Below are 21,883 nucleotides of genomic sequence, written 5' to 3' on the forward strand. Positions count from 1 at the left end.
GCTTATACTATTTAGTTGGGTAAATAAAACAGAGATGTTAAAAAAAAACTCAGTAATCATATATCCTAATCATTTTTTAATCCTCAGCACCTGGCACACAGTAGTTCCTTGATAAATGTGAGTTTTGTGAATTAACATTTAACTGTGTGTATATTGGTATGTATGTATGTGTGCATGTGGGTGCATATGTGTATATGCATGTATGTATGTGTATATTATACATTATACTAGTATAAAAGAAGCCTGAAACCTTTTAAAATGCAACTCCCTATGTTTGTTTGAGGAATTTCTCTGAAATTAGCAGAGGAAGACTCATTGATTCAACCTTCATTATAGGCACATATGAAAGAAACTTGAAAAACCTCTAAGAAGTAAATGTTGACTTTAGGAAAATGCTCTGGGTATGAAATTTACAACAAGAGAGGGATTTAGCTCCAAAACTGAGACTTTTATGCCAGATGTACAGTGGGCCACTCTGAACCCAAACTACAAAAGATATGTAATGTTGAAAACCTAAACATGCATTTGTCCAGGAAGAAAACAGAATAGTAATGCTACATGAGCTATTACTGCTCAACAGAATTTTAAGTTTAATAAAAACAACTGGAATCACCTTCCACCTCTCTCTCTTTCGACTGTACAACAACCACAAGTTTTTATTAATTTCATATTGTACTAGCATTCAAAGTCATCTCTTCTTTCTATTTCTAATACCATTGCCTCAATTCATGACTTCCTTGCTTGGACTACTGGTCTCATTTCCTACCCTTTGGTCTCAGGGCTTTTTCCAATCTATCTCGTCAGAATATTCCTGCTGTACACCTGCTTCAATTTTCTTCGGTGGTTCCCCATTTCCTACAAGATAACAGTCACATTTCTTGTTATATCATACAAAGCCCTTTGTAATATGGTTCCCATCTATTTTTTCCACCCTTTCTCCTGACACATTCCTTCCTCCTGTCCCCCATCCTGTGCCGAAAGGTGCATGTATTCCAGCCATATCCAACTCTTTCATCTAAATGCCACTCTAGTGTACTTCTGTGATACCACAGAGAAAGCCCACCCCAAAGTTTCCCTGTCATAATTCCTGGAACATGTGCATGTGTTATTTTACATGGCAAAGGGTACTTTTCAGGTGTGATTAAGGATCTTGAGAGGAGGAGATTATTCTAGGTTAACCTTGTGGACCTTAAGTGTAATCACAAGAATCCTTGTAAGAGGGAAGCAGGACAGTTAGAATCAGAGAAGATGTGCCCTGGCCGGTATGGCTCAGCGGTAAGGGTGTCGCCTGCCGACTAAAGAGTCCCGGGTTTGATTCTGGACAAGGGCACGTACCTCAGTTGCAGTTTGTCCCCGGCCACGGTTGGGGTTGTGCAGGTGGCAACCAATCGATGTGTCTTTCTCACATCGGTTTCTCTCTCTCTCTCTCTCTCTCTCTCTCTCTCTCTCTCTCTCTCTCTTTCTCTTCCTCCCTGTCTCCCTCCAGCTCTATCTGAAGATTAATGTAAAAAATTATCCTTGGGTGAGGATTATGAAAAAAAAGAAAAGAATCAGAGAAGATGTGACAGTTGAAGCAGAGATCTAAGAGAGAGTTTGGAAGACGCAATGCCCCTGGATTTTAGTTTAGGATGAAGCCACAAGACATGGAATGTAAATGGCTTCTAGAAGCTGGTGAAGGCAAGAAAACAGGTTATCCCCTGGAGCCTCCTGAAAGAATACAGCCCTGCTGAATCCTTGATTTAAGGACTTCTGACCTCTAAAACTGTAAGGTAAATTTGTGTTGTTTTAAGTTACTCAGCTTGTGGCAATTTTTGCAGCAGCAATAGGAAATAAATACACTACACTGTGTCTCATCTCTCTCTCTTTTTTTCCCCAAAATCTTTAACAGTAGAGATGGTAGATAATTCATCTTTTTTTTAATTCCCTGGAAAATTCATTCATACTCATTTATAGTATGTTTGGTTTCAAAATATTTGCTAAATATGAAAGTGTAACTAGAAAAGATGTGAATATGACTGGACAATGCCTATAGCACCACCAGTTTCAAAGTTATGACAGATGCATGGGTTTTATAATGTAAAAAATCACGCAGCTGCCCTGACTGGGTAGCTCCGTTGGTCAGAGCATTGTCCTGATATGCCAAGGTTTCGGGTTTGATCCCCAGTCAGAATCAACCAATGAATGCATAAATAAGTGGAACAACAAATTGATTTCTCTCTGCCTCTTTCTCTTTCTAAAATCAATACATAAAATTTTTAATGTCTTATTTTTATAAAAGCATGCAGCTACAAAAACAAAATAAAACACTCCATATGTTTCCAAAACAATAATTACCAAAGCTATGGGGAAACAGTATAAACAACTTTCCGAATACAATTCATGGATATGGAAAACAGAGAAGGAAGTGATCAAGTCTAACAAAGATAAATCATTTCACTTTTTGTTTCTTTTACTACAGCTTCCTATAACTTTGTTTTTAAATAAGAAGTCCAAAAGTCAAATCTCTACAAACATTTTATCCTTTAACCTACAAATATTTTAACTTTTTTTAATACCCAGGTATAGCTGATGTCAGTCAATATTAGTGAGCACTTATTACAGTAGGAAGTCAAATGTTTGTTAATAATCATGTATGGAAACTATTACTTTGTCCTTGGGAAGATGAAGAAGCTTCCATGTGACATTAGGTCATAAGTGCATAAAACCCTAATAGATACTAACAAACAAATATAGCTGTATACATTATACATACATAACTAGAAACAATTGGAGATTCTGTTCAAAGTTTGGAAAAACTGTTAATATGTCAGTATATGTGTGCACATGGATGTGTGCATGTGTATTAAATGTCATTTATTTTAAAAGATATTTATAATAGCTAAGACTCTCTAGAAATATTTTGTCTTTAAAAAACAAACATTTCTGCTGGTGTGGCTCAGTTGGTTGAGCGTCATCTCATGCACCTAAAGGTTGCCAGTTCGGTTTCTGGTCAGGACACATGCCTGGGTTACAGGCTCAGTCCCTAGTGGGGACATGCAGGGGGCAGTTCATCAATGTTTCTCTTGCTCTCTCTCTCCCTTCCTTTCTCTTAAAAAAAAAAAATCCCTCCTGTCTCTCTAAAAAACAATCAATAAGAACACATTAAAAAAAAATTGTCGACCAGGAATTTCCCTTCACCATGGACCTCATTCTTTTAAAATTTGCAAATAATGGCACTTGCCTTTCAAGGTAACTTTGTTGATGACTAGTGATTTACATCAGCTTGACTATCCTCCGGAACCCCCACCTCCTATTCTAGGCCCAGTTCTTTGGACCAGCAGAAAATCTAGGTGGTTTAGCACAGATCAATTCTCATTTCTTCTTCACTTCCCTATTTCTACTAGCAGCTCTTCCTTATAGTAGTAAACACCTGAAAAATCTTTAATGACTTTTTCTCCTATTTATAATTGAATCATTACAATGAATACTTTAATGGTACCAGCATATTAAAAGAACTGATTTTTAAAATACTTTATAACATGAAGGGACTTGTCTATGTAATTTAAACTCCAATAATACAGGGCTACCAATTTACATCATGATAATATCATAAAACATAATATTTTTTGTCTCTTTAAAAAATGTCAGTGAAGCCCAGCTGATGTGGCTCAGTTGTTGAGCATTGATCATGCACCAGGAGGTCGCTGGTTCAATTCCCAGTCAGGGCACTTGCCCAGGTTGTGGGCCAAATCCCCAGTGGGGAGCATGCAGGAGGTGACCATTCGATGTTCTCTCTCATCAATGTTTCCATTTCTCTCTCCCTCTCCCTTCCTTTCTCTCTAAAATCAATAAAGAAGAAAACATTTTTTAAATGTCAGTGAAAATTTTTATTATATATTTGTTAAATAACAGAAACATATATTTTTTATTGTAGGGCAATAAATTAAAGACAATAAATGGAAAATATTAGTTATTTTAATACATAAAATACATCATATATATGTAATAAATTCTGAACAATAATTCATTAGAAGTTTTTCCCCCCATGTTTATTTCCTCTCTGCTTTTTGTATTTATTATCGCATTATTATCAACTCCGAAAAGCCACCAGATGGCAATGAAGAGTCCAATTACTGTATACAATATATTTCTAGGAAAAATCCTCTTTTCAAGTTGAAGTTGTATTTTTTTTTGAATATGCAAATATAGTGAAGAAAAAACAATAATTCATCAGAGTATGGATAACTTTTCTTATCATTGATTTAAAAAGAATTTTTCTTTATCATTCACAACAAATGTATGTTGCACGGGGAATATGTTTTTAGAGATCAAAATAAAATGCCAATTATAGCACTTTATTGAAATCAAGTTAGCTATATTAATTAAAAAAATATTTTGGTACAGTTAGTAAAATATAAATGAAAATTGAATAGTTTTTAGTATACCCACAAGAGGCTTACTGACACTTTTAAAAGAGATGTTTATATATAACCCTCAGAGATTTTAAAACTTGGCAAAGTTATCCATTGTCATTGCCTTAGGCAACAATTTTCATGCAAGGCAATGCTCTACATGTCTTAAGAGAATACAACTCTATGAAAGGAAATTTGTTACGGATAAAACACAGTTTAAGTATATTGAACTGTCAAACCTAATTTCACTCAGACATATCGTCACCTGCAAGGAAAAGTACATTATTTTTACTTTAGCTTTGTAACTATAGAGCATGTGCTTTTTAATAAAACTAAAAAATATATATTTTTAAAAATGAAACCTCTGTTTTAAACTGCTAACATCCTCTGCTCTGTGGTATTAGGACCAACTCTGTAGCATCAAGTTAAATGTAGTCAACGCTGGGCCTCAAGTACTCTGGCTACAAATTTTAGCCATCTTAATTTGTTTGATCAATTTACAAATATGTAAAATACATTTCAGAAGAAAGTGTCACTTTGTGTACTGAGTGTGCATTGAAAGTGTTCAATAAATGCCTGTGAAATGATAAAAAGGATAAACATGTATTTTTACTGACAACTTTTGCTTTATGTAAAAGGAAACTGAGGTCCTGTAAGGTTCAGGGACTTGCCCCAATCAACAAGGTTTATGAGGTACTGGACTGAAAACCAACTTTCTTAATTTCTGATTCTATGGGTTTCATAATGCTCATCAGAACAACATAAACCACTTCTGGAAAAGTGTGTTTTTAGTAATCATAATTATAAACAAAAGTTGACACATCAATATTAGTTGTCTGTAGAAATGTCCTGCCAATTTACGATAGTCAACATGAGGATTAGCCACAGCAAATTGTAGTACATTGTAAGCCACCTTTCCCATCTGCATGAAGGGGACAAAATGGAATTAGTATTCCCCTACTTCAAGAGATTAGTTTATGGCAAACATATTTCAAATCTAGGTAAAAGAATTTTTAATTGGAAAAAGTTTTATAATTTCTACAGTACAATTATTCTCATTATCATGGATGACTAAGAGTTTTACAGTTGTGTAACCTAAATAAAAATAGTAAAAGTAATAATTTCTAAGAGTTAAGCAAACTTTAAAAAATGAACAGCCCTTATACTGATCTTGTATAATATATAGTTTGTAAAAAAAAAAATCTGCCCTGGCTAGTTTGGCTCAGTGGTCAGAGCGTTGGCCTGCAGTTCAGGGTTGCAGTTTGTCCCCAGTCCTGGTTGGGTCGTGTGGGTGGCAACCACTCGATGTGTCCCTTTCACATCCATGTTTTTTTCCTCTCTCTCTCTCTCTCTCTCCCTCCCACTCTATCTGAACAAAAAGTGGAAAAATGTTGTCGGGTGAGGATAAAAAAAAAATCTGACAACTTCTTTCAGATCTCTAGATGAGATCATACTGGATTATCCAAGTGCAGCCTAAATCTAATGACAAGTGTCTTTTTAAAAATTTTTGTAATCCTCACCCAAGAATGTTTGAATTGACTTTAGAGAGATGGAGTGGTAGGGAAAGAAAAAAAGGGAAACATCAATGTGAGAGAGAAACATCAATCAGTTGCCTCCCACACACACCCCAAACAGGGATCAAACCCACAACCCTTTGATGCACAGGACAACTTTCTAACCAACTGAGCCACACAGGCCAGGGCCAATGACAAGTGTCTTTATAAGAGAAGAGCAGGAGATTAGAGGCATGAAGGAAAAGGCCTTGTGAAGATGGAGGCAGAGAATGGAATGATGCAGACACAAGCCAATGTACAGAAGCTAGAAGGGGCAAGGAGGGATTCTCCCACAGAGCCTTCAAGAAATGTGGCCTTGCCAACACCTTAATATTGGACCTCTGGCCTCCAGAACTGTGAGACAATAGGTTTCTATTGTTTTAAATCACAGTTTGTAGTGATTTGTTACGGCAGCCACAGGAAACTAATACAACTCCAGACTAATAAATCCATCAGCTCAATATTTCCAGTGATTGCCACTGCTCTTACATTCCAAACTGAACTCATTCCATCTCCTCTTCCTGAACAAACCACCTGCCCTCCTTCTCTCTGTAACTGGCAACATCACCAATATAACTCTTCTTCAAATTATTTCACAATCCATCTCCAAACACTCATTTCATCCCACTATTCTTCAGAAACATGTTTACAGGCTCTTTGACTAGTTTTCTGGCCCTTAATATAGCTAATACAATTTAAATTTTTTTTTCTTTATTGATTTTTTTTTAGAGAGAGAGGAAGGAAGAGGCAGAGAGAGATGGAAACATCAATGAGAGAGAACATAGACTGGCCACCTCTTGCATGTCCCCTACTGGGGATTGAGCCCACAACCTGGGCATGTGCCCTGACCAGGAATCAAATCGGTAACCTCTTAATGCATGGGTCGATGTTCAACCACTGAGCCACACTGGCTGGGCTAGCTAATATTATTTTTTTGAGTCCCTTACTGGTCACTCTGAAATTCACTACAGTCTTTAATACAGAAAATACTATCTATCCAAAAACAGATCTGACCATGCTACTCTCACATGTAACCCTGTATAGCTTGACTGTGTGTGTCTTTCCTACTTGGTAAAGACAGCTTTACTGATGAACTAATAAAAGCATTTGTGAAGCACTATCACACATATACCAAGGAGTTTCATCTTTATAGTGTATAGAAGACACCACAATAAATATATCTGCCAAATCAGAGGCCCAACATCACAGACCAAATTTTCTACTGAAGGGATTTGCAAAGTAATTAAATATCTCAGCCAAACTTTTTTGTTCTGCAAGATAAAATTGAAAATTCCTTGCAAGACATGAAACCCTTCAATCTCTATGCCCAATCTACATTTTTGGTTTTGTCTTACTCATAAAAACCTACCTACTCTTCTCTTTAAATAAGTGTTCAAGTTTCCATTTTTTGTGGACATTTAACAAGACTAATGGCAGAATTATTTTCTCCACCACTCTTTTTTTTTTTTTTTTCAAACATCCCTATCTAATCATCAAACTCAATGGATTCTAACTTATAGTTGGTTTCTCTTCTGTCTTCTCTGTTCTCAATGCTGTTACTGTGAGTCATGAAATCATTTTCATCAGACATTTTGGTTGAAAGGAGCACAGACTCCTTTAGGATACCACAAGAGAAAAGGGATATTTTATAAAGTATATTTGTACAGTGCAGATGAATATTAACTTATCAAAATGCAAAGCAGCATTAGTTTATTTCTTCCTTCTCCTTCCCTATCTCTCTTCCCTCATCTTTCTCAGCCCTGTTTTCTTTTCTCCTTTTCCTCATTTTCTCCAACTCCTCTTTGTCTCTCTTTTTTCATCATGTACCACAGATCATATGGTCCCTTCAGCAAAACAATTTCAACTACCTTGTTCTTATCTACAACATTCCCACTTAGCTCCTTTCTAATCTCTAGTCCAAATTCATTCAGTTTGTATGACTGACTTAGGTAATTATTAGTTGTGGTAGAAAGAATAATGAACTCACCTCCCAAAGATGTCCACACATAAGGTGACTATGTCACCTTATATGGCAAAGGGGACTTTACAGATTTGATTACTTTAAGGATCTTGAGATGGGGAGATTTTCCTGGATCAGCTAGGCAAGTCCAATATAATCATGCGTGCCTTTATAAGGGAAAGAGGAAGGCTAGAAAGTCACAGCCAGAAAAGGAGATGTGACAGGTGAAGCAAAGTTTGGAGTGATAAGGTACTGGAGCCAAGGAATGCAGTCAGTCACTAGAGGCTGGGAAAGGCATTGAAACAGATTCTCCCCTAGAGCCTGCGTGAGCGCACGCATACACACGTAGCCCTACCAACCTATTTTAGACAGTTGATCTCCAGAAGTGCAAAATAAAAAAATTCTGTTTCTTTAAGCCACTAAACTTGGTATTTTGTTAAAGCAACAATAGGATACTAATACAATAGTGTCCCTAATTTCCAAGCCACTTTATGGATCACCTTCAAGATAATATTAAGATTGACCATGGATCAGGGTTTCATCCTCTGGTCCAGCAGTGATCACCTCTGTGCTGTCTCTAGAATGAACATCGATTTCTTAAGATGACTTAAAATGCCCACCAATGACTGGCTCCTTACTGCTGCCCTCTACCCCCTAATCCATCCCTTTAAATATACAGAAAAATATAATTTTTATTACCCCCATGATACAGTGTCACATTGCTGTATTTATTAACTTGGAAAAGTCCCCTCACTATTGAAATCCTATTCAACTTGCAAGATTCATCCATATTGACTTTTTTTTTCCTCCATGTAAATTCACTATGAATAAGGCATCAGTTTGCACAATTAGCATTAATCTATACTTACTCTATGTAAAAGTATACTGACAACTAAAATAGAACAAGTTTATAGTGAAATTTGTAAGTATATTAAATAATAATTAAACAAAGATATTAGATTATTTTATTTTATTTGTCAGCATTAGGTTCTATTTTTTGTTATACTTATTCTGATTAAATACTTCAAATCAAATAAATATTAAAATTATTCTAGATCTAATCTCAAAATTTATTTTTTTTAACTAGATAAATAGAAGAGAGAAATTTTTTTCCAAGAAAAATTAGAGTGCATTTTATTTTCACTTCAAAATTAAAGCAATAAAGCCTCACAAGTTTGGTCTTGTGAGCTATCCCAAAGGAAAAAAAAGAGAACTACTTCATACTTTATGACATTTTTGACAAACTAGGAATAAACACCTGGTAACAGAAAAAAAAAGGCAGATGCTGGGGGACTAGGTTGTCTCTTAATCATGTGGAATTAGGCTCACTGAATTCCAGAAATGCTCAAGAGAGTGGATGCACATAAATCACATTGGCATAAGATGGAAGCACCCCACCTGACTTTCTCACTCCTGTTCAGTTAAATTTCACTTTCTTTATACACTAGCACAATTTCTCTTAGTTAAACAAATGATGATCCAAAAATAACAAACACAAAGATTAGAACCTAAACTACCTTCATATATAATTGTTTTTTACTTAAACAAAAAACTTTTTTAGTAACATTTTCTAATGATTACAAGTCCTTACAGCCATAGTATTAGACATATCATAAACACTAAATACTTATTTAAGATAGGAGATTTTTCCTAACGACTAAACTAAATTATTCTTCTAACAATTCAAATTATTTTCTTCTTGTCTTATTATTCAGAAATAACAAACACAAAGATTTGAACCTAAACTACCGTTATCTTTTATAAATTATTTGTGCTCAGAGTTATGAGTTTGGAAATGTCTTTTGAGAGACTTGCCTTCTTCTTGCTCTTGAGAAGAACTGCATCTAGTCATTTTACACAAACAGGTGTCCATTGTCAGGTTCTAGACTGAAGAGAATTCAACCCCCTGCCTTCAATTTTCTAATAGCTAGTTTCTTTATGTAGTTTTATGTATCTTAAATAATTTCTAGAATAAGAGATACTCTTTAATTTATGTAATATAGCCACTTATCTTTCCCAATATGCTCTAATAGTTGTAAGCACTTTTTTTTTCCTATACTGAAGTCACTTGTTTATCATGTATCAGTAATCAGAAATGACACCCTTTTCATGATGGTCTATATTGAACAATATAATTAAAACCAAAACATCTGCATAATGACAGTACTTATTTAAAGCAGCACTAAATTCAATACAGTAGTATTTAAAGAATCATTTTCCTTTCCTACTAACAGATTTTGAAATGCACTTTAAGCTCATGAAGTCAATCATGATTTGCAAAGTTTCACTGTCTTCAAATAAACCTTCATTGTCCTTAGATATTGCTTATTCTTAGTTTATATATTTTGCTTCAGCAGTCTTATGTTATATATTATACTAATTTCTATTCATTAACATTTTTTTCGTAAATGCCTATTTTATTTTATTTTTCTAATACTGTGTAGGTTTTGTAGCATTCTCACTCATGTAACCCGGCCTGAATATTAAAGCCATTCATTCATTCATTCATTCATTCATTCATGTAATCATTTACTCATTAAGACATTTCATTGAACCCTGACTATGACACACACATCATATTTGGCACTATAGAGGTTATAAGCATATATAAATCAGGGTCTTTGCATTCACCATCTTATATTCTAGGGATGGATATGAGAACAAAGAGAAACAGACAACATGTATTGATTCCTTTATCTTTCCTCTTCTCTACATCCACATTCCTCTAGGTTCATTTCTTGTCAGTTTCCCAAACTCTTGGGCCAAATCACAACTCACACTTTAGTTCCCTGAAAGTATTATACTCATAGTTTATACATAATAGTCACTCAAGAGTTTACATTATTCTCTGCTCCTGACTCCTATCCCAAATTATCTTAGTTATGCAAAGTAAAAAATATATATATTTAAAAGCCATTATTAACAGAGACTATACTATCTACTTGGAAAGGACTGGGAAAGACATATTATTTTATGAACTTTAACTCTTCAAACAAAGTAATGACAATATAATTAGTTTAAAACATTCTACGAAGACACAGTGGAAATATTCCAAATAGATTATTTAATTTGCATACAAATATACCAATAAAGAAGAAGAATAAAGGAAGGAAGAATGGAAGAGAGGAAGAAGAGAAGAGAAAAGAAGAGGCAGGAAGGAAGGTGGAAAGGAAAGGAAAGGAAAGGAAAGGAAAGGAAAGGAAAGGAAAGGAAAGGAAAGGAAAGGAAAGGAAAGGAAAGGAAAGGAAAGGAAAGGAAAGGAAAGGAAAGGAAAGGAAAGGAAAGGAGGATGGAAAGAGGGAGGGAGGGAAGAAGGAAAGAGGGGAAGGAGGAAAGTATGGAAAGAGGGTAGGAGGAAAGGAGGGAGGGAGGAAAGAAGGGAAGGAGGGAAGAAGGGAGGGAAGAAAAGAGAGAAGGAAGTAAAGAAGGAAGGAAGGCAGACAGATACAGATGAACCAAGAACATTATTAAGCTATCTTTCTAAACTGGTTGAGATACAAAGACTCTCCAGGCAATCATTTGCTTTACATGTGGTTTTTGCACAGAATTCTACAAATGACAGCAACTCAAATGTTTATCTACTGAATTGCTACAACGCTTCACACACTTGAGGACAATAGGTAATATTGATAGTCTTTGCCTTTCTATTCAAGTACTGCTTATACAAACTAAAAACAAGGTACAAAATTGTTCCAAGAGAACATCTATTTTGTTACAAAGGCTTAATATTTGCTCCCATAGATTAAAGACCTTTATTCTAAATGTATGCAGAATTTTAGAATATTGCCTCAGAAACCAGAGTCACAGATTCAATCTATAATTTTTATAATCATATATATACCTGGAGTGATATTTAAAATAAAACATTATAAAGTTTAAATTTTAATATTTCAGTCAAGGATGTTATGATGATTTAACTGCCTTACTATATTTAATTTGTTCCTTAAATTAATAGCAATGGGGGTATAAGTCAATGTGATAAAAATAATAACATTTCTAGCTTGTGTATCAAGAGCTCCTATTGTTTTCAAATTAGTTCTGTTAGTGATAAATAAATACTTCTAAATTTTTATGGAATGACTGTATGTGTTTATCTGAAGTAAACACTATACACAATTAACATACCATAAAATTGAACATTACTATATGCATTAAAATCATAATTAATGTGTTCTTGGTAATTAAAATGTCTAGTTCCGATTTTTCTAGCAGTCACAGTGAATTAGAAATAATATTCTAGTAATAATATAAAAAGCATTGGGTTTTGAATCAAGTTTAGTGATGTTTAAAAATGATTTATAAAATTGAAAAGAAAAAGAGAATTAAATGATAAGAAGAACAAGGATAAGTAGCCCTCTTGGTTAATATGCGAGATTGAACGTCAAAAATTGATTTTTATTCACTGGCCTTGATGCCTCTCATTTTATATTGGGCTGGGCATGAAGATTGAGCCATTAATCTCTTAAAGAGAAGATGCCAAGTGCACTCCTCTTCTGCTTGATTTATGGAGATCAGTAATGATGCTCTTCAGTAAGCTACCTATCTGTTTCTCTTAATAAAGGTGCCATGGTAACAGGCATCAGCTAAAATTAGTGAAAATTATTATGGTATATGGGTAAATTAATATTATTTACTCTCATATTGCACATTTTATATTAAAAAGTTAGACAGACAAACTTCCATCCAACTAAATCTTAACATAGATACTAAGGGTAGCTACCTTAATTCATATTATACCGAAAAGTAAACAAATCAAACATGTCACTAAATCTCAGTACCTGCCTTGTCATTTTTATATTTTGATACATAAGGTTTGGGAGGTATTAAGTAGCTATGTGACAACCGTATTCATATATAGAAGAGAACAAAGTCTCACAACTTCTGTCAAACTTAGGGCAGCATTTTATTACCACCCTCCTAAAATAATTATATCATTAAAATAAAAAATTAAATTTGAGACAGGTCACTGACTTTTCTCAAGTCTCTGGAGCAGAAGGAGATATGAATGTTTCAACTGTCCCACATTTCTAGTCCTGCTCCCATTCCTCTCAAACATACAAAGTAAATCTCAATTTAATAAAATATTTCCCCCAAATTAGAATTTATATAGAATGGACCTGTCACCACCACTATTTGATGATGGAAAAAAGTCACACTTGCATTTTGATAAATAAATCATAGATCTGACATACATAAAAAGAATGAAAAAAATATGTAATCAAAGTACAATAACCAGAAAAATGATGTTTTTAAGATTAAATCAATATTTCTATTTTGGTTGGTTTGTGTTATAATACTTATCCAGACGGGTGTTTTTCTTCTATATGGCCAGTATCTCAAAAACGCATGTTAAGTACTTTTATTGTAAATTCCTATTCTAGAAAATACCACTGTTATAGAGATTATCAGCTTTCATCACAATTTACTCCTTCTTATACCCTCCTATGAGTATGCTCAATTTTCCTTGCAAGTAGCAGACAAAAACAAAAAATCAAGATATCTGCTATTTGCTAGTAATCCATTCAAATTACAAAAACAAGCAAACAAACAACACTATATTATAATCCTGTCCTAGGGTTTCCTCTCATTCAAAAAGATCCACCAAGAGGAACAAATAAAATAATGTTTAAACATAGAATCACTTTTTTTCACATTGCCTACAACTGTATTAGTGGCAGATACAACCACCAAAAAGTTCTGGAGCCAATAGCCTCAGTAAAACTCCTTCTATTCTCAACTCTGCATCATCCTCTTGTACCTGCACAAAGTATTCCTCAATTCCTCCCCAGACTTACTCCCAAAGTGGGGCTCATGAGAGCAAACTTGCTCTCTACTTCCCTTGACCTTTGTCATTATATAATCAGTGTGAGTTTGAAACCTAGTAACCTAAGGGACTAGGTTACTGCAGCATAACCTCAGCCCTTTCATTCCCTCCCCTTTCTCAATTCCAGATACTTTTGCTTGTGCAATTCTTGATGTCCCAACACTCTGCAGTCTCTTTCTTGCATGGTATCTCTTCTTTTTCTCCACTGTCCCTCTAGAACTTACAGATAATACATTCTAGTTCTAGCAACTAAACATAATAAATTTCTTCTTCTACTATATCCAAAAGTTATACCTTCAAAAATTTGGTAACCCCACAAAAATATGAGTATAGCAAGTCTTTCTATTATCAGTAACTTATTATACAAGATACAACTTCACATTGATAACAGTATTTATTTATTTGCCTTGTGCATTTCACTAACTCCAAGTATCAATAGTTAACTAGAAACCAAGATGTCTGATAATATAAGTTTCAACATTATTCCATTTAGTATCTCCTTTCATATTACCATTCTATGCTACCTCTATATTTCCTACTAACATATTAAGATGTTTCTCCAAGACATTTGCTTTAATAACTCTGGTGCATTATTTAAATACTTGCAAAATAATTCAGCAAATCAACTGAAATATAACCCTAAAAAGTGTCTGATAATCATAGATGACATTAAAACAGTAACAGTAAAAGTTAACATGAAAAAATTTATGATATTTCCATGCAAATATTAAAATGGCACTCCTCAAAAAACGTCGAAAATTATGTAATCATATGAAATCAAACTGGTATTAAATCCATTCCAGATGACAGTAATTAATGAAATGAGCCACCTTTCTTTCAAACTATTCCCACCTTTCTAATTCCCTAGTATGTTCTACTGATTTGAAGAGATATCTACAATATTTCCACAATATGGGTTCCCATTAATGCTCCATCCCTCCACAAATTGCACATGTGTAAATATAACACCATCACTTCAAGCCATCAAAATGAGAGAAAAGGAAGGAATATTGCTTACCAGAGCCTCTTTTGGTCACAACTTTAAAACTCTGAGTAAAAGTAGCATACAGGAGAATCAAGTGCGGAATCGGAGCTTTCATCTTTCAGCTCTTAGAGGCTGTTCCCTAAAGCAAAGATAAAAAAAAAAAAAAGAAACATATACATTTTTAAAAATATATATCAATATTATAAGATTTTTGTTAGACTTATGCTCATGCACAAGTGGGGCAATACATTTCACAAAAGGGAAGAATATGAACAGGATCTGTGTATTCTATGTTCCCATATGTGGTTCCTAAGTTAAATCAAAACCAGTAATGCTAAAAGCATGTCTCTATTGGACTCCCAAAATGTTTTTGAAATCTTATAGTCATTTAAGGTTAAAAATGTCACTTTATTTAGAGGACCTAATTGTATTTAAATAATTGCAAACAGCCCGGCTGGAGTGACTCAGTGGTTGAGCATTGACCCATGCACCAACAGGTCGCCGGTTCGATTCCCAGTCAGAGCACATGCCAGGGTTGTGGGCCAAATCCCCAGTGGGGGTCATGCAGGAGGCGGCCAATTGATGTTCTCGCTCAATGTTTCTATCTCGCTCTCCCTCTCCCTTCCTCTCTCTCTAAAATCAATAAAGAAAAAACTATTTGAATTAATTAAATAAATAAATAATTGGAAACAATCACTTCAAAATGACTATTTCAATAACAATTCATTTTTATATTTTTAAATATATAGTCTTCTTTTAAATTTTTTTTCTTTATTGATTTTAGAGAGAGAGGAAGGGAGAGGGAGAGAGAGATAGAAACATGGATGAGAGAGAACATCCATTGGCCACCCCCTGCATGCCCCCCATTGGGGATTTGGCCCACCACCTGGGCATGTGCCCTGACCAGGAATCAAATCAGCAACCTCTTGATGCATGGGTCACCACTCAACCACTGAGCCACACTGGCTGGGCTAACAATTCATTTTTAATATAAATTTCCACATATTGACATTTTTAATGTTCTATGCTGCAATACAATATGCTTTTATTCAGTATCACTCTTTCCAATAAGAAAGCATAACTTCTATGTCTCTAAAGATTTAATTATAATTTTACAATTCTCTTTCAAAAAAACTCTAAAAGATACTTCAAGAGAATTTAAGACTGTTTTGCTATTGAATGAAAGTACATTATGTATGAAAGCTACAGTAAGATATAATTTCTTCACATAACAAGGATCTCAGAAGGACACTAGAAGGGACACTAGCCTAGTGTTTGGATTTCAAAAGGGGGGAATACTTCATTTGAAATGAGCACTGCCTTCCTCAGAAAATCATCCCTCTTTATTTGTGATACAACTGAGATAGTAGAGCTGAAAGACTGAATTTCAAAAAGAAGTAAGTAAGAATACAGTTCAAACATATTGTCAATCCATGACAGTACAAGTTTCTTTGCAAGACAAGTGAAAATTGATCATATATTCAGGTTTCCATTGTTAATGATGCAATAACCTGGTTATTATTTAATAGGAAAGGAGTAAAGGGAAGCTTAGCTAATTTAATGCTCCAGGCCTATTCCTCACATGCTATTCCCCACATGGCAGAAGGTTCAGAAGAAAGGCAATTTAGAAATGTGCCTGGTAGGGTGGAGGTGACATGGGAGGTGCCTACCTATCCATCACACCTGGGAGCAAATCAGTGGCCAGAATAGGCATGGCCACTGCAAGTGCTAGAAACCTAAATATTTAATCTCCTAGACAAAGGAGATCCTGCCCAGCTGATGTGACTCAGTGGATTGAGTGTCATCCCACAGACTGAGAGGTCCCTGTTCAATTCCCAGTCAGGGCACATGCTCAGGTTGCGAGCTCGATCCCCAATAGGGGGCGTGCAGGAGGCAGCCGATGGTTGTTTCTCTGTCACATTGAAGTTTCTCTCTCTCTCTCCAAAAAATCAATAAAAACATATTTAAAGTCATAATTAAAAAAAAAAAAAAGACAAAGGAGCTCCCCCTTGCTTGCTCTCTCCTTGCCACTGGAGCCAGAATCCAAGATTGCAAACTCCCATGTCCTGCACCCACCACGTGGCCCATAGCCACGTGGGACCCATGCAACAGATTAATGGACTAAATCTGGACTAATCCTAATCTGGACACAGCTCTGGACTCTGGTTTTGCTTTTCCCTTTGCTAAAGCCCTAGCTACCCTTCTTCCAGGACTGGCTTGGGGGAAATGGGACACTGGAACCGAAGAGAGTAATTTTATGCAAATGAAGTATTCTACCACCTCTCATCCTCCTGTTTAGGCCTCTGAATATGCATATTCTGACTATGCCGGGAGAACCCCACTCCCATTAGAGGGAGGAATCTGATTCTCCAATAACACCAACACTGTGACTTTATTAAAGACCAGAAAGCTGAAATGGTGATTTGACAGTCACCTTTATTTGCTCTCCTCTTAGAGCCTCAGATACCTCTGAATAGTTTGAAATGATTAATTCATTCACATTAATAAAATGTCTATTAAAGCACATTTTAATTCACAAAACAAAGTCAAAATCCTTTCACCTACAGTAAAGTGTTACCATCATTTTAGTCAGAAAGTTAGTGAATTTTAAAATAAGCATTGAGAATAAGCTATTTTAATTCCAGTTTTTTTTAAATGATGGTAACCTGTTTCATTTTCTAACCAAGGACCTTGAGTTCACATAAAGACATAAACAAAAACAAGTCAGAACAGCCAACTCATCAGCTACATCGGACGAAGCGCCACATTAAAGTGCTAGCCTGAATTGTGCATTCCTAAAACCCGAATCCTGTTTCCCAGCCACCGTACTAACTAGAGCTGCAGGAAATCTTCAAGTTGATATCTTCAGCCTTCAGGTTAGCAGTGAGAATCACTTTTCTTAGTGAGGGTTTAATCAGTGCTGCCCAAGAAACTCCAGGATCCAACTATATACTGTAAGATCTTCCAGCTTAACTATCTTATTACTTTATTCTTGTTTGAAATACCATTTTCTTACTCATTTCATTTCTATAAGGCATACAGGATAGTTTGTAATTCTGTTTCTTCAAATTAAATTGGTTTGGAAAGGATCAATTTGGTAACATCAAGATCCTTAATTAAACCTCTTGATACTTTGTGTATCACGAAAAACAAAAAAGAATTACACAGCATTTCACAGATTTAATGCCTGGGTCAATCAACAATCATCTTTACAAACCTCTTAGAGGAAATTTATTATATTTTATATTGAAAGACAGGTTAAACACGTCTATTCATAGACATCCAAGTTTTGCTGAATTGTTGCATAATTTAAATTCTTACCCAGAAATCACAATGCAAACTATATATAAACATTTATTTAGGTTCCATGTGTTTTCTTATTGTTACATAGCAGTTCATACTTTCAATGACTTAATTTCAAGAGGCTTTTATTTCTGAGTGAATTGACCTGAAATGATTTGCTTATTTTTTGTTAAGAATACCATTCACCAACTGGCTTCACATAAACCACTACTAAATCTTATGCAAAATGAGCATATCACAGTAGTTATAAGCAATTATTCTGTCTGGATTTATTTTTTTTAATCCTCACTTGGTTATATATTTTTCTTAATTTTAGAAAGAGACAGAGGGAGAGAGAGAGGGAAAGAGAGACAGGTAGGGAGGGAGGGAGGAGGAGGGAGGGAGGGAGAGAGAGAGAAACATTGATGTGAGACAATGTGAGAGGGAAATATCAATCAGTTGCTTCCCATATGCACCCAATGGATTCTTAACCCAGTTTTGCCACCTGTGAGCTGTGTGATTTAGGGCAAATAACCTCTCTGTGACTAGCTCCTTCATTTGAAAAATAGGTATTATTGTAGTACATATAGCATAGAGCCTCGATCAACACTGGCACCAAAAACAAACTAAATAACTGAAAGCTGCCATGATTGTGTTTATTGTAGGTGATTGTTGCTGCCATTATTATAATTTACACTATTACAAACTCAACTCACATCCTCACCTGTGAATTTTTGTGTATATGCCAGCTTTCTTTACATCCTACCCCCACACTATTAGTTTATCTATTTAATTGTATGTCTTTCTCTTCTACCAGACTGAAGTCCCTCCAGGATAAACATGTGTTTTATTTATATTTTTATATCCAATGCTCAATACATGTTTGCTGAACAAATATAAATAAATTAAAGACTGAATGTGGCTGCTATTATATGCAGTTGAACTTTGACATTCAAACTCATCATTTGATAAACACTTATTAAGCGTATACTAGTTACAAAATACCGTGCTATGGTGCGGTGGGGGCACGGAGACAGTGTAATGCACTCTAATAAAGAAGGCTCACAGACCAATAAAGGAGACAAATGCTTACCTACTTAATTAGACTGGCCCTATTGCCATATGGTGAGTATAATATGCTGAGGGAGTAGAGGGAGATATCATTAATTCTGCTCCAGGTTGGGTCTGGTGAAGCATTAGAAAAAGACCTTCAAAAGAAGAAGCATTTCAGCTAGGTAATAAATGAGAGACTTTCTAAGGGAAAGAAAATTCTGGATCTAGGACAAAAAATAAGTGAAATTGTCAGTCTAGTAGGAGGAATGATGTCTACCACCAAACACACCCATGTGAATTTCTGGAGCCTATGAATATGTTACCTTACATGGCAAAGGGGCTTTGCAAATGTGGTTTAAGTTAAAGACTTTGAGATGGGAGATTATAATTTGCATGAGCCCATTATAATCACAAGCATCTATATAAAAAGGCAGTAGCAGAGTCAGATTCAGAGAAAGAAATGTAAGTTTGAAAGCAAAGGTCAGAGACTGGAGTGGTGCACCTTGAATGTGGAGGAATGGGACAAGTACTAAGGACATTTGTGGCCTCTAGAAGCTGGAAAGGCCAAGCAAGTGGATTCTTCTTTACATCCTAGAAATGCAGAACTTTACACATAAAATTTGGGGTTGTTACAAGCCACTGAGGTTGTGGTAATTTATTACAACAGCAATAAGAAACAACTACAGCAAGGAGATGAAATGGCAAGTTTCATGAATGAAGTGTAAATAGACCACAGGTTGGGGGCTGTAGTGGCAGAAATTGAAAAAGTCAGTGTAGAACTGTTAATAGTAAGATATGCTAAGTAAAAACTTGGGACTTTTCTCTACAGTGTCCTTTGCTCATATTCTAACTTCATCGTCCAATAATATCTCATAACTTCTTTAACCTTTTCATAATCATGAAAGCAATATGTATCTTGAATACATTTCCTCAGAATATGCATGATAACTCACCAGAGGTTTGGATCCACCTCTTTCACACACCACTAAGATTCTCTGCAGCATAGACAAATAAAGAACCAGTGGAGACTTACATGTGAATAATATGAACTGTTTCAGAAATCAAAGTTTGAAGGTGGAAGAAAATTGTTAGCAGCCAGTAGTGCAAGCAGATGAGGAAGAGGGTCAGTCTTAGTGCAGTAGTGGGAGAACAGAATAGATTTGGGAATAAATAGAGCTTACTAATATTTTTTAAAGTGGCATTAAAAGGAAGCTTCAAAAGTGGATCTGAGGCATATATTTCAAGCAACTAGGTCTATTATGAAACTATGTACCAATATGTAGGTATAGAGAACACATTTTGGGCATTGAGGGTGGAGAAATATACAAAATTATATTTGGGGCACACAAATTTTAAATTGCCTGTGGAATCTCCTGTTAGAATTGTCTTGTAATTAATTGAAGTTAGTAGCCAGTAGCTCAATACAGACATGAAAGATAACAACACTGTAATTGTAACTGAAATTAAAGACATAGATTAACAGGAAAGAAAAAATAGAGAATAAAGAGAAAAAGTCTCACACTTTCAACTCTGCAGACTACGGATATTTATGAAACAGGCAAAAGGAATCAAAAGGGAGAAAATCAGGCATTAAAGGGAATATGAATCAGGAAGGAGTTGGGTCAACATAGAAAGCAGGGATTTTTAAGGACACAATCAACAGAGTTTATGTATGGTAAGGATAAAAAGACAACTGCTTTAGAATTAAGATCCTGCTGATGATATTGGCCAGTCTTTTAATTAGACAAATAGGGGCATAATAATAACATTTAAGGAGGAAAGTAAGTTTCATTTGCTTGCTTCTGAATGGTAGATATGTTTGTAAGTGAAATGGAGGGAATCTGTACTCATTTGCTTTATTTCATTTACATCATAAAGCAGAGAATTGGTTTTAAAAAGAGAATGAATTGGATTAAGAGTCTTACTATATGTTGGATTAGGCAAGCTACTTCATTTCTATAAGTCTCAGTTTCTCATCCATAAAGCATGTGCCAAATTTACTTCTTTTTAGTGTATTTCATTTCTGACCTATTTTCCCCAACACACTGATGTAGTAAATATGTACTTCAAAGTTTTACAACCTTTAAATAAAATAATTATCTTTATGGTGTCTACCACAGTATATGATGATATTTAACTGCTAGCTCTTTCCATTCTTGGCTAGTATGTAATACTTATTATGTCTCAAAATAGATCCATTATATTTTATTTAATCCTTAAAGTTTTTACATTATTAAACTCAAGATTATACCAATCATTTTCTTCACTCTAATAAAAAAATAATAATTAAAGTATCCATTATGCATGAAACAAAGTATTTTACCAAGTGCAAAATTTACATAAAGCAATGCATGTTAAAGTTGTGGAATAGATTCCCTACAGAGAAGATAAACAGAGGTTTTTACAGACTCTGCAGCTAACTAAAAGTTACCAAAAAAGCACGATATTTAAAATTAGTCCCAAGGAAACTTGTTTCTTATGTTATGAACCACAATTATCTTGAGGAAAATCAACCACTCGCAAATTATGACAATATCTATACATTTATTTTAAAATATTTTTGTACCAACTGTGTTTCAGATGCTGTTCTAAGTACTAGGGATATAAAATCATCAGGAAATGGTCACTGTGGCCAAGGATCACATAAAAAAATAGACATGAAAATCAGTGATTATAGCAATGGGATAGGTAACATAAGAGAAGAATTTAATTAATTCAATTCATTCTCATTCTAAAATTATTGGTATAATCAATGAAAAGTGCTCAGTGCTGCCTGGAGAGGTCATGAAAACATTCTCAGAGTGTAACACTTGGGGTGACTTTGTTAGAAAGGGT

At 34.9% G+C, this 21,883-nt stretch overlaps 1 protein-coding gene across 1 annotated transcript in view; it reads right to left on the reverse strand.

The window, feature by feature from the left end:
• The window catches only part of IL1RAPL1 (interleukin 1 receptor accessory protein like 1), a 1,471,712-nt gene that overhangs the window by 1,260,281 nt on the left and 189,548 nt on the right, over nucleotides 1-21,883 (reverse strand). Inside the window, exon 2 of the mRNA XM_036270755.1 lies at nucleotides 14,747-14,852. Within this exon, the coding sequence (XP_036126648.1) occupies nucleotides 14,747-14,828 (82 nt within the window). The 5' untranslated portion in view covers nucleotides 14,829-14,852. The remainder of the gene's footprint in view (nucleotides 1-14,746; nucleotides 14,853-21,883) is intronic.

This window comes from Molossus molossus, unplaced genomic scaffold (genome assembly GCF_014108415.1).
Source record: "Molossus molossus isolate mMolMol1 unplaced genomic scaffold, mMolMol1.p scaffold_m16_p_2, whole genome shotgun sequence".
NCBI classification, from domain to species: domain Eukaryota; kingdom Metazoa; phylum Chordata; class Mammalia; order Chiroptera; family Molossidae; genus Molossus; species Molossus molossus.